This window comes from Mus caroli, chromosome 13 (assembly GCF_900094665.2).
Source record: "Mus caroli chromosome 13, CAROLI_EIJ_v1.1, whole genome shotgun sequence".
Taxonomy (NCBI): Eukaryota; Metazoa; Chordata; class Mammalia; order Rodentia; family Muridae; genus Mus; species Mus caroli.
The window spans coordinates 97723349-97737660 of record NC_034582.1 but is presented as its reverse complement, the minus strand read 5'-3'; the positions used below and the strand labels follow the sequence as shown (position 1 = coordinate 97737660).

At 40.4% G+C, this 14312-nt stretch overlaps 1 protein-coding gene across 4 annotated transcripts in view; it reads left to right on the top strand.

Moving 5' to 3' along the window:
• Window positions 1–14312, top strand: part of Trappc13 (trafficking protein particle complex 13) — a 35733-nt gene that overhangs the window by 13440 nt on the left and 7981 nt on the right. For 2 of the 4 annotated variants that reach the window (XM_021180040.2, XM_021180039.2), the window contains exons 5-8: window positions 4094–4221; window positions 10339–10411; window positions 10908–10952; window positions 13062–13079. In XM_021180040.2, coding sequence (XP_021035699.1) covers window positions 4094–4221; window positions 10339–10411; window positions 10908–10952; window positions 13062–13079 — 264 coding nt within the window. The remainder of the gene's footprint in view (window positions 1–4093; window positions 4222–10338; window positions 10412–10907; window positions 10953–13061; window positions 13080–14312) is intronic. The other 2 variants (XM_021180042.2, XM_021180041.2) reach the window with 1 other exon arrangement.

Below are 14312 nucleotides of genomic sequence, written 5' to 3'. Positions count from 1 at the left end.
GAGGCAGAGGCAGGTGGATTTCTGAGTTTGAGGCCAGCCTGGTCTACAAAGTGAGTTCCAGGACAGCCAGGGCTATACAGAGAAACCCTGTCTCGAAGAATGTAAAAGTGTATGGAGAGAAGGTGATGCAGAGCCGTCTTTCAACGGGGAATTTGGATGATCAGTATCAGAGTGTTTCTGAAAGGGAACTCAGCTGCAGCAGGTTTAAAGTTAGAAAGGATCTCAGAAAATACATATTCCAAGCCTCGTATATCAAACTTCAGAAGGTAGATGCAAATATGTGTGTCCGATATGGACAGGGTCTGGCATTTTATCAAAGTAAGGTTTGATAGAATGCACAGCCTGTTCAATAAGACTTAAACTGAGAACAGGTCTTTTTTTTTTTTTTTTTTGTATCAAATGATTGAAAAGAAACAACATTCTATAATATGTAGAAACCTTATGAGATTCAAATTTAAGTGTCTGTAAATGAAGTTTCTTGACAGGGCCACCCCTGTTTGTTGCTGTGTGGTCCATGACTGACTCCCAAGTGCAATGTAAGGTCTGTAGTTGGAATAGAGACCATGGCTTGAAAAATCTAAAATATGTGCTACATGGCCTCATAAAGAGAACATTTCCAGCCTGTATATTAGTCTTCCTTAGCACCTCTCCAGAAAGCACAAACTCCACGGAGCCAGGGATATTGGTCTGATTTATTGTCTGATAGATTTTTCAACTCCTAGAACAGGCTCTGGCATGTAATCGGTGTTAGGTATAAATAAATTTTCAGTATACCATTATTAATAATGTCAAAAAAGAGAAAGAAGTCATATACAAGGTGGTTGTGGTAAATAATAGTTAAATAAATAAACAAAGAAAAGACAGGTTAACTTAGCCAGTGATCTCATATTGTATATAGGTCAGAAAGCCAGTGCAGCTGAGTGAAGTCCCCTCCCACGACAAAGTGTATACAAGGTTTTGAACCCCTGCTTCATTTTATGTGATCTGTGCTCACCCCAGGGAAGCTGTTACTTTTCTATGCCTGTTCTTCATCATCTATACACTTAGGTAGTACTAGATCTGCAGAATTGTGAGAATTAAATGACCAATGGGCTACCAGCCAAGACTTGTACATGGCAAGTTCCTAATAATTGTGAGTTACTACTATTTCATAACTGAACATAACAAGAGAGATACCATTAATAAATATGCCACCTAAAGAGGACTTGCACTAACAAAGTTAGGTTAGAATTAACTGCAAAATGAAAAAAAAAAAAAAAATAGGGGCTACAGAGCAGCCTCCGTTGGTGAAATGATTGCTACACTTTGGTGTGTTACTCCAGCCCATATACCAAGTGACTTGGAAAGCTGCTAGCTTTGTGTGGGGCCTGGAACAGGAGGAGACTATTCTGTTGGGAAACCCTGCAAATTAAGGTTGAAGTCTGCCATGTCCAGACAGCTCCCATGAGCCTGGAGCAAATAGGGCATCCTCTTTTCTACCTTATCTGGGGAGCCACAACCCCCACACTGTACCTGAGGAATGTCATGCAATCCTTGACAGAATTACAGATCAACTTCCTGGAACCCATCTCCAAGCAAATGAGGTGTCCTAGAACCTTAAACCTCAGCCAATGAAACTTTACCCTAAGAACAACCCCCAACCCCTTCTCACTTTCCAAGGTTTATATAGTCCTTGTTCACCCCAAATAAAGGACACAAGCTGTTTTGTTGAATATCCATTAAGAGAGCTGTTTCATTGAATGCCGTCTAAAAGAGCTGTAACACTAACATACTTGGAGAACACCACTCATCTGTCCTGCTTGGGGTGCAGCAGCACCTGGACACACCAAGGGAAGGAGCAAAAACCAGAACCACAGTCTTCAGCAGGTGCAGGCTGCTCTACCACTGGGGCCATATGATCCAGCAGACCCCATGGTACTTGAGGTGTCAGTGACAGATAGGGATGCTGTTTGGAGCCTTTGGCATGCCCATCACAGAAGAGACCTTTGAGATTTTGGAACAAGGCCATCATCTGCAGACAATGATTCTCCCTTTGAAAGGCAGCTCTTCACCTGCTATTTGGCTTTAGTGGAAACAGAATGTTTGACAATGGACCACCAAGTTACCATGAAACCTGAGCTGCCCATCATGAGCTAGGCGTTACTGACCCACCAAGTCATAAGTAGGACATGCACAGCAGCAATCTATTATCAAATGGAAGTGGTATTTATGTGATTGGGACAAGCAGGTCCTGAAGGCACAAGCAAGTCACATGATGAAGTTGCCCAAATCCCTATGATTTCTACTCCTTTTACAATGCCATATAGGTGCTGTCAAATATGCACCTATAGCCTCATGGGGTGTTCCCTATAATAATAATCAGCTAACTGAGGAAGAGACTAGGGCCTGGTTTAACTGATGGCTCTGCATGTTGTTTATGCATCACCCAGAAGCGGACAGCTGCAGCATTACAGCTCCTTTCTGGGACAACCCTAAAAGTCACCAGTGAAGAGAAATCTTCACAATGGGCAGAATTCCAGTCAGTACACATGGTCATAATTTTTGTTTGGAAAGAGCAATGGCTACATATGCGATTGTTAGTTGATTCATGAGCTATGTCAGTGGATTAGCTGAATACTCAGGGACTTGGAAAGAGCGTGATTGTTAAGTTGCTGAGAAAGGCATCTGGAGAAGTAGTATGTGGATAGATCTCTCCAAATAGGCAAAGGATGGGAAGACACTTGTGTCCTATGTAAATACTTATCAAAAGGTGACTTCAGCTGGGGAGTTCAGTAATAAAGTAGATAGGTTGACCTGTTCTGTGGACAGTCAACCTCTTTCCCCAGCCATCCCTGTCATTGTTCATGGGCCCATGAACAAAATGGCCATGGCAGCATAGAAGGGAATTAATTATGCATGGGCTTGACAGCATGGGCTTCCGCTCACCCAGGCTCGCCTGGCTACAGTTGCTGCTGAGTGCTAGGTCTGCCAGCAAGTATATTGTCTGGTTTTGTGTGTGTCAGCTTGGCACAAGCTAGAGTCATCAGAGAGGAAGGAGCCTCAGCTGAGGCAGTGCTTCCATGAGATACACATGAAATTAAAGTCTTAAGGGAAAAACCACCCATGTTGTGGCTGAGCACTTTGACTTGTGACTGCAGTTCCAGTACTGGAGAGGTGGGGACAGGAAGGCCAAAAGTTCAAAGTCATACACACGAAGTTGAAGGCTAGCCTGAGCTATCTGAGACTATGTCTCAAAGGAGAAAAAAACCTCTCAGCTGTTCATACTGATGATTCAGGCTAGTCTAACATGTAGACTTTCTTCCCTGCTTTCTTGTTTGTAACTTTTTCCTCCAGGGATGAAAACTTGAGTCTTTTGTTACCCATAACCATATGTACATATATGCCTATTTACATCAATACTTAAATACATGCATGCATGTATACTATATATATGCATACTATACACATATATATATGTGTATATATATGCATACTATACACATGCATATACATATGTACATACTTGTCTAATCAAATCACGGCATATACACAAAATGAATTTCATAGCCCTATGAAAAGGAATGCATGAGCCGAAGAGCTTGTTTTGTCTTTTGACATAGACAGTGGTCACGATTCTGTTTTTCAGATGTGTTGGGTGTGTCCCTACTTTTCCTACAGCTGTGCCTGTGGTCTGCACTCTGGTACTGTTACATTCGTACGGTGCTATTCTATTGGTGTTGGATGTCCCCTACTATCTGGTTGGCTTCATTGATGATGGGTATTGCAGTGTGTGTGTGTTTAGTCTTGCAGTAGTTCTGAGCATGAGAGGTATACGATGCCCTTCCTTTCTCCCAGCTTCCTACTTTTTATTCCTCCCTTGATCATTTTTTCAGTTTCTTTAATAACATATATTAATTGTATATTGTAGTGGGTTTCCTTACGAGATTTTCATATGACACACCATTACCCCTCATTAGCCCTCTTCTCCTCCTCTCTCCCTGGTCCTCTTCCTCTTCCCAGATAACCAGTCAGCTATCCCCACTCCTCCACAGCGCCTGTCCATTCCCTGTAAATGTCTAACAGCCTCATGGACTCCTTACCTCTTTCTTTCAAGGCGGATCTGCAGACGAGTTCTCAGCGTTTAAACCTTTCAGCCTCCAGTGCTGCTGTGGCTGAACTTAAACCCGACTGCTGTATTGATGACGTCATACACCATGAAGTAAAGGAAATTGGCACTCACATGTAAGAATTACGTTTACTACTTCTCAAAAACTTCTACTCATTTATTAATTTACTTTCCTTTTTCCTCTTTTTATCTTTTGCATATTTTTAATATTTATATATTTTAAATATTTATTTATTTATTTATTTGTGTTTTACCTATTCACTTTTTATCCTTCACATTGCCCCCTCCTGGTCATCCCTTCCCACAATCCTTCCCTCTACTTCCCCTCACCTCCTGTGTATTCCCCTACCCTGGCACTTTAAGTCTCTGTTAGACTAACTAGGTGCTTCTCCCACTGAGGCCAGACAAGGCCAGCTAGAAGAACATATCCCATGTACAGATAACAGCTTTAGGGACAGCCCCTGCTCCAGTTGTTCAGGATCCACATGAAGACCAAGCTGCACATCTGCTACATAGGTGAGGCCTAGGTCCAGCCCTGTACGTTCTTTGGTTGGTGGTTCTGACCCTGAGATTTCCAAGAGTCCAGGTTAGTTGACTCTGTTGGTCTTCCCGTGGAGTTCCTATGCCCTTCAGGGCCCACAACCCTTCCTCCTCTTCTTCCATAAGAGTCCCCAAGCTCCATCCACTGTTTGATTATGGGTCTCTGCATTTGTCTGAGTTAGATGCTGGGTGGAGCCACTCAGAAGACAGCCATGTTAGACTCCTGTCTGCAAGCATAACAGTATCATTAATAGTGTCAGGGATTTGTGCTTGACTGTGGGATGGGTCTCAAGTTGGGGCAGTTCAACCCTCTGAAATTATTTAGGCTTCCAAAGCTCTCAGGGACCCCAAAAGCCAGTCCCAGAAGCCGAGTGTCTCTTCAAAGTATTCCTCGTTCCTCCTGTCTCTCCTTCCACCATCGACTGTGCTTCTCTTCATTGTATCCATTAAAGCATGGAATGCAGAAACATTTTACATACAAACTTGTACCTAGCTATTTGATCAGCGATTTTCCACTAGCCCTATTGAAGGAACTTTTTACTGTATACTCTGAGATTAATGTGAACTTTGGATTAGAATTCCCTAGAGGTGAGTTTTCTGAACCTTCATTTATTAATCGCTTAGCACTGGAGAGATCACCCACTAGTGCCGCAGACCCTTTTTGGTCCCTGTCTGTGTAGAACGGGTCTCTGGTTGCAGGCTCCTTTTTTAAAAACAGTTTTTCAGCAGGGTCTCTCCTGCTGTGCTTGATTCTTGACTAAAGTATGGGCCACTCTCAGGCTCCACTGAATCAGCAGATAAAGTTTTAGCCATTTTTATTTTCCAACGTGAAACACAGAACAGTCAGTCATTCAGACAACGAAACAAAAACATACATGAATTGACACATGGACAGGTTGGTGCACCAAACATAGACAATACAAAGAGGGTAGAGAACGTCTCCTGTAGTGGCCAGAGAGAATAAAACAGGGCATCCCCCGATTTCTCTCTGTCCCTGGGAGAGTTCCAAAATCCATTTTCCTCTATCCTTTTTTCCTTTCCTTTCCTTTTTTTTTTTTTTCCCTTGCTTGTAAGAGGCAGCTTATCAAACCAAGATCAAAACCCAAAATTCTCTAACAGCTTTTGGCAAGCATCCAAAACTTCCAATTTATTTAAACATTTTACAGCCATTTGCAAAACCCGCTCTGCCCACTCTTCACTTTCTGCAACCAACAAAAATGCCATCGACAAAATGAATTATATATGCCCGCTCTTCACTTTCTGCAACCAACAAAAACGCCATCTACAAAATGAATTATTTATGTTTGAAGAGATGGTTTCCCAACTTCCAGTAAAGCCGTATCTATGAATTTTTGGCACAATGTAGGATTGGGGAGTTGTAAATAAGGAAACAGTAAGAAGTGACCTATATTTTGACCTTTATGAAGTCTCTTTTTATACTTTAACCATAATCTAACCATAACTTTTAATTTTACCTAAATTATCAGAATCCACAACTTGAAATTTTTCCTATAGCTGGGGCTGTGTCCTATAATGAGGTCCACAGTTCCTGAATGGGGCTAAGAGATTGCCCCTGTAGTTTTTTTGTCTTACCCAATTCTTTAGTGAGCGAAATCCTATCTTTATGGGACTTTGATTTACAATCATTTCTCCAAGGTTCTCTCCACCACAAAGTGGGCAGACACTTGGAGAAAGGCCATTCTTGTTTCCGAGGGATTTTTACAATTTTTCGTTAGGTGCCCCGGTTTTTTACAACCGAAAACATGTAATTCTATAAGTATTTCTGACATCGGCGCTGAATTTCTTCCCTTTCCTTGCTGCAGCGTAAGCTATCCCCTGAATTACGGCCGGTGAGGCATCTACACATGCTTTAATATAATCTTGTAGGGAACCTGTCTTACGGATTGGTCTGATCAGGTCTTGGCACAAGGTATTCGAGTTTTCCCAAGCCGATTGTTTTATTAATATATCAGTCCCTTCCGAGGGAGGAAGCATCCTAGAAACTGCCTCTTCCAATCTAGCCACAAAACTCATAAGACTCATCATGCTTTTGCCTAATTCCTGAAAGGACTGTGGACCTAGCCCCAGGCGGGGGTAAACTCTGCCAGCTGGATACAGCTATCTTATTAATTTTCTCCAACACTGCCTTTGAAATTTTCAGTTGTGCTTCTGGTTTAGCGTAGTCCTTTTACCCAAGAAGCATGGACATCGTGGGCTTAGTTCCATGTTTTGATGAAGATCTTTCCTGTGCTAACTTCTTAGCCCTCTCTTCATACTCTGTTCTCCAGAGAATGAAATCTCCGGGAGCGGGAGTAGCCTTTGTGGTTTGATGCCAGTCATAAGGAGTGAGCCACTGACTTGCTACTACATCCAAAACCTGTAAGGTATAAGGTGCAGTGGGGCCCAGTGTCTTTACTGCTAACTGTAATTCCTTAAGAGTTTTTAATGGCAAAGGTTCCCATTGTGGCTCACTATCTTCTATGCGAATTACTGGGCAAGTGAGAGTAAAATTTCCTTGTCTTTTTGCCTCTGCCACAGCAGCATCAAAACCAACCGGAGGCAAAAGCCAACCCGGTTTTGGTACAGGTTTATGAGTGACTGGTGCCGTGATTAAAGACTCCTCCCCACTGCTGTCTCAGCGGCTATGAAAACGATCTCTTCTTCCCTTTAGTTCACACTTCGCCATTCCCTCAGTAAAATCCCATTCATCATTACCTTCATTATCAGTTGTCTCTGATTCACTTTTTTCTAGCCTTTTCTCTTTTTTGCCTGTATAGCACAGTTTCTTTTTAAAGGCAGACAGTTTTGCTTTCTGATCATCAGAGAGCTCTGAAGGAGCTTCCTCTGCGAGAAATTCTAAGTCTGTTTTCTCAGTCAATAAATCCCTCATTTATTGCCACAGAATAAGGGAATTATTGGGGATTTCCCTAGATGAATTTTCCTCATGGAACTTCGTCATATCTTTACCTACTCGCTTCCAATCCTCCAATATCAAGCTTCCCTCCTCTGGAAACCAGGGACTGATTTTTTGCATGAAATCATAAAATTCTTGTAAAGATTTATCTGAGACCTTTAGGCCTCTGCCAGACAACATGTGCTTAAAGACTGACAGAAACAATCTTTTCCCTTTCAATTCTGATTGCCCCATGATAAAACTTACTGGTCCTTAACTGATCTACCTATCAGCCCATCTGCAGCATGGCAACGGGATCCTATCCTTGTCTGAGAAAATAAAGAAGAGAAAGAAAAAGAAGGAAAAAGAAATAAAGATTAACCTGCCCCGGTGTCCCTGTTCGAAGGTGGGAAACTGCCGCAGACCCTTTTTTGTCCCTGTCTGCGTAGAACGGGTCTCTGGTTGCAGGTGGGTGAAGGAGTCGGCGAATGAATGACACTCAGATTCTACACACTCTTTCATGTCATATCTGTTTGTCATTCATTCACCGACTCCTTCGCCCACCTGCAACCAGAGACCCGTTCTACGCAGACAGGGACCAAAAAGGGTCTGTGGCACACTAGCCTTTAGAAATTCTGATTTATCTATGCCGTACAAAGCTGTCTATAACATAATCCACCACCTATGTCAGTCTTGCTTCTCTTCCTACACTGTAGTCACGCGGATCTTCTTTAACTTCAAGCTCATTCTGAGGTATGAAGTGTGTTTGCTTACAAAGATCCACCTGTGGCCTTTTGTATAATTTCTTATAACTCAGAACTAGATGACGTTCTCAGAGAAACTTTCCTACATTTGTATATGGCTTGTAGAGCCTGTGGGTTTCCTGTCCTTTGTCTTTATAGTTGCTGTGGGTTAACATATGAAGTCTACGTAGCCTGTGTATCCCAGTGAAATACCAGAATACAGAGGTTCATCTTCACTGAAGCTGTGTAGCCGCTATCCCATAGGAAATGGATTAAACCACTTTAGAAGACCCAGAATTCCATGCTAGTCTCAAACCTATAGGTGCTATAGCGCTTCTCCTGTGAACACTTCTAGGACAAGTATTGTGCAGGGGTTTGGTTTTATTGCTGGGTTTTTGGTGTGTGTGTGTGTGTTTGCACACACATGCACACATTGGTTTGGGTTTTGGTTGTTTACATAGTTTGGGGTGTTTTGTTTTGTAGGGATGGATTATCACTGTTTGGTCAAGTTGCTCTTAAACTTAATATGCAACTAAGCTGCTCTCTAGCTGATGATTCTCCAGCCTCCCCTTCCCCTACCAGTATTTGAGGCCATGGCAACAACTCTGGTATTGGTGGAGCAACTCACTGTCTCCCCCGTTATCAATCTAAGGCACCAGTATGAAGGAGCAGCTAAATTACCCAGTTTTACTAAGTTCTATAGAACTATTAAAAAATTAATGTATTTTCCCATCATTTTATATGCATATGTATGACATATGCATATATTTCTCAAGCTTTTATGCTTCTCAATTCACTGTGAATATTTTTCTACATCAGCCAGGATCCTTAAAGACATGCTTTTCTAAATATCTGCCTCTTATGTGTTTAGTCAGTGTGCTTTGTTTACAGGATATTTTCAGGTTTTTTGCTACTATAAACAAAATAGAATTCATATTCCTATGAATACTTGAAGTAGATGTTCTGTGGGATCAACAGTCATAAGGCTTAAACCACAAGAATGTTTCTAAATTCCTTTCACCATCTGGCAATGTAAAAACACTTAAGTTTCTATAACTCTCACCAGCCTAAGGGATTCTTGCCAAACCTTGTCAGGTTAAAAGTATTATCTCATTGTTTTAGCATCTCTGACTATCTTGTGTAACTTACCATTTCACAGTTTTGTTAACTAGTTACAGGACTATAACATGTCTGTGTATTCTTTTCATAAAATAGTGAGTGATGTATTCCTTTCCTCACATTTTTTGAGTGATACATCCCTACTTTCCTGATTGAGTTAGAAAAACCCTGTGTATGTTAACAATCTAGCCATCTTAGTGTGTTACTAGAAATATTTTTTTCAACCTTTTAAATGTTTTAGTGGGTTTTGTTTTCTTGAGACATAGTCTCGTTGTGTATCTGTGGCTGGCCTAGAACTCAGGCTAGCCTAGAACTCACAGAGAACCACTGTGCCTCAATCAATGTCTGCCTACCAAGTACTGGGACTAAGGGATGGGCCACCACACCCAGGTTTCCTAGTGGCTTTTATTGAAACTTGCACACCATTCCCCATTGTAACATGTTACCTCTTCCTGGCATTTCCTTTAGGATGCATATTTTTCACTGCAAATGAACTCTTCTCCTTCAATCATATGCTTATTCTGTAAAATATTTGGAATATATTCTACTTCTAAAGGAAGAAATTTGAAGTTCTTATTCTGAAAAGGATAGGTATCTTCTTTTTTTTTTAATGTGTGTGTGAGGGAGAAAGACTGTAAATGGAGTCAGTATATGGAGTGTGTGCAGTAGCAGTGGAGGCCAGAAAGCATGCCTCCTCGCTATCTTAGCATGCTGAGATTGACAGGAATCCTTCTTTGCCCAGCAGTAGCAAGCTGGGAACCATCTCTTCATGCCATGCCATTTCTCTGCATTCATGTGTATTTATATCCATATATACTAAAACTTTTTTCCTACTGTAATCTCATTTATCTACAATTTCACGTTGTTCACATTTTTTTACATTTATAAGTAGAATTGAAGCATGTTAGATTTATTATTAAGACATCTTTCTGTTTCAGCTTGGTGTGTGCTGTGAGTTACACAACTCAGGATGGAGAAAAAATGTACTTTAGGAAATTCTTCAAATTTCAGGTATTGAATATGGCAGAGATAAAGTTGTTCTCGAATGCTTTTTATTTTCTTAGAAGTGTAATTATTCCTCTTTTTCTGGGAGAAACAAGCTTTAAATAGAACAAATAGCTCACATCTTGGATTCCTTTTATAAACTAGTGTTCAAAAGTCAGACTAAGTTAAGTTCAAATGAATTATCACCAATGTAATAATTTATAATAAAATGAAACATTTTATTGAAAAATAAAATCTTGTTTTATTAATGAGACAACATAAAAATCTAAAAAGGGATAAAGTGAATACAAAGTCTAAGGAAGATTATTAAGAATAGCATTAAATTTTGAGGGAATAATTTAAATGAAAAAATACTGATTGTTTTACATGAATATTTCATAAACTACAAAATCTTTAACAATTAAAATTAAAGCATAGCTTTGAGTCATTGAAGCCTGTGGTTTAAAACAAATAAAAATAGTCGAATCAGCATTTCCTGACCGATGTGCTTTGTTTGAACTAGGTCCTCAAACCATTGGATGTGAAAACCAAATTTTACAACGCAGAGGTAAGTGTGAGGCACGTACTAGATTTCAGTTAAACGTCAAAATCTCCACTGAAAGTCAGAGCTATTTCCTGTCATGTTGAAGTGATGCTGCTAGGACTGAAGTATTTGTGATAATGAGCCTAAATTCCAGTAGGAAGTGGCTTTCATTGAAAGTGTTTCTTATTCTGCTTGTTTCAACCTACATATGATCAGTATGTCTCACTTTCTGTTCTGGTGATTTTCTGGGACATTCAACCCTTTTACACAACTGCCCTACAGTCCACATGATGGTGAGGAGGCTGCTTTCACACACGAGCAATCTGCTGAGTACTTGCAGTGGCTTCCTGGATGTTTCTAGATTCAGGCGATGGGTGAAGACGTAACGTCCATGGGAAAAGAAGTCAGCAAGTGCCCCCGGGAAGTCCATGTACCAAGTAGAGCCAGGCCCCCGGTGCTAGCAGGCTCACTGGGAGAGCCTCAAAAGGCAAAACTGGAGAAAAATGGGACCCAAAGAGTAGAACATGCTCTGTCCTTAGCCTAGAGAAAAGTCAAGCAGGATTCATCCTAACAGTAAGGATTTTATTGTTTGGATTTTCCCAAAAACTGTAAATTACCTCCACGGCTGTAGAAAAATGATGTCAGGTGGATGGTGAGTTAAGGCCAGCCTGTTGATGCCCAGTGGGCTAGAGCTCACCCTGGATGTACAGTGAGGCTCTTGTCATGAAAAGTCCTTTTAGCCCTCCTATAAATTGACAATTACTCAGATGCTGTTTTTGGTCCTGAAGATTCCATGATCAGAAACATGCAGCCATGTCCTACTGTCTCACTGGGGATAAAGCTGACATTGTAGTTAGACTTAGTTAGCAGGCGCAGTAACTAACCTACCCTGTAGATACGTATTAGAGAAAAGGGAAAATGCACGTAGTTAACAAAGACAATCTAGAACCGTTCATAAAGTAACAATGGGGTAAAGGTTGAAGCTAACTAAATAGAAACAAAGCCTGGAGAGCTCACTGTGATCACAAAGGTTTTCAGAATTACAGCTTAGACAGGCACTCACTCCTCAGCCAGGAGCAGGGATCAGGCAGACTGTGTACTTTAAGTAGTTGGCAAACCACATCATCGGGAATGGCTGATATGCAGTTCTCTATGATCCCTGGGCCTTGTATTTGTCAAGTATGTTTTGTTACTATTTTTAATCATGCTAATGTGAAACTGGTTTCATGAAAGATTTTGCCAGTTTTTTAAGCTAGGAAAGTCTTACAGGGAGATATACAAATTAGTAGATAGGAGTCAAATATTTGGTCACCTGCTGAATTCAAAGCCCTGTGTCAGATGGGGAAGTGAAGTAAATATAAGCGTACGGCTTTCCCAGCCTCAGAAACCTACTGTGGTGGTGGGGACTGCGTAATGGAGCCATAAGATATGTAATCCCTACATCCCAAACTGTGATGGGTATTCATACTCTAGGAGCATAGCAGTGACAAATGACTATACATTGATGAAGGAAGTGTCATTTGACATTGAACATAATCTAATTTTAAATATCTATTTATATAATGCATACTAGACTGGAATCTATTAACAATAAGAAGAAGATGAACTGAATCGTCTGGAATGGTCTATCTCAGCATTTCCTTACAGATGACCTATAGTAACTTTATGATGACTGTAATCACCCAAGATCCTCCTCTAGGTTAGGATTCCAGCATTAGGTTAATTCAAGAGCAGCTTTACAATGTTCTGTCCTAAGTGTGGAGGAGAGTGTACTTCCTGAGGTAGGAGAGTGGCAGGACGGTGCCGATTGTGTGCAACAGAACAGCATCAGCCAGTGTGGAAGGCAGATCGGCAGGCATGCTCTGCCCTCAGGGTGCCCTTCCTGTTGGTGGCCGTTGATGTACTCAGCCTAGTCCTCTTCTCTGCCCATTGTCACATAACTGTAGCCATGTCGCCTTTTAGAAAAGTAGTTTGTCATATTTCTGTATGTTGCTTCCTGTTTACTTTCTTGTTTACTAATGCTGTCTTTAGTAAGTAAAAAAAATGCAGAAATGCATTTTATTTTAAAGTTATTCTTTTTCTTTAACATTTAACTCTGATTTTTCTAATTTTTCTTTTTTATTTTTCCATTAGAGTGACCTCAGTTCTGTGGTAATTTCATTTTTTATTATAAATTTATATGCTTTTCTCACCCCTTTTTGACTCTGCCTAATTAATCTCTCTCTACAAAACATAGTGGAAAAACAGTTAGTTGTGAATACTCAGTCTGTGATTTCCAAAAGAGAGTACACAATTTGAGCGCACTTTTTCAATTGTTCACCTGTGAGATTAAATTCTCACTTTGACATGATTACATTCTCATTTGTAGTGCCTTTAGTGCTTTTTATAGAAGGCACCTATAATCGCATTCTCTTTTATCTTTGGGATTTTTAATATCTTGCTGTGAAATACCTAATTATCTTCCCTTCCTTACATAGAATATACACTTGAAATTCATTTTGAGGTGCACAGTGGTTGTACATCTGTGCCTTTAACAAAAGCAAGCAAAAGAAAGCAAGGTTTCCACAGTGGCTGAATTCATATTTTCCACTTTCTGTTTACAATAAGCAGTGTTTGCTTATTATTTCCCTGTGTATAACAGCCTCAGCACTAAAGCCTTGTCTTCATTTTTCAGATGTTAAATGACTTTCAGATGTTAAATGACTTACTAACTGTTCAGACTAACTTGATTTTCCATTATGCTGCTTTTCTTTCATTTTATCTAAGCTGTTCATCATGTTATACAGAGAAATGCATTTTAAAAATTGAAGTGTGGGCTTTGGTTATTTTAAGAGCAATGGATTTATGGGATATATTCACTTTTCTTCCCAAGAAAGGGTAATAGAAAGATGTGTTTAGATGGCATGTTGTTTGAGCCAGCTGTGGTGGTGCACAGGTGCAATCAGCAGCAACTGGGAGACAGAGGCAGGCAAATCTGTGAGTTACCCCTTGGCTGTGTAGTTCCAGGACAGCCAGAGCTAATAGCGATGCTCTGTCTCAAATACAATGGAATGGGATAGAATAGAATAGGAAAAAAAGAAAAGAAGGTACATTGTTTTAATTTGAACCCATGTTTAAAGGCTAAAGAATCTGTTTTAGGCACATTAAATTATAATTTCACTATACTTTACATGATTTGTCACTTTTCTAGAGCATTTAAAAAAGCCCCATAATTCCTCAGTTTGAGGGCATAGTTTATTTCAGACTTCTATAACTGAAACTTTTGGGGAAAAATAATTTCTGAATACCCTTGGTATAACATCTTTATTCTTTAGTCACCCAAAGGAGACCCAGAACCTAGGAAGTATAAAGTTAAAGATGTTTAACAGAAATAAGCAAGGGATT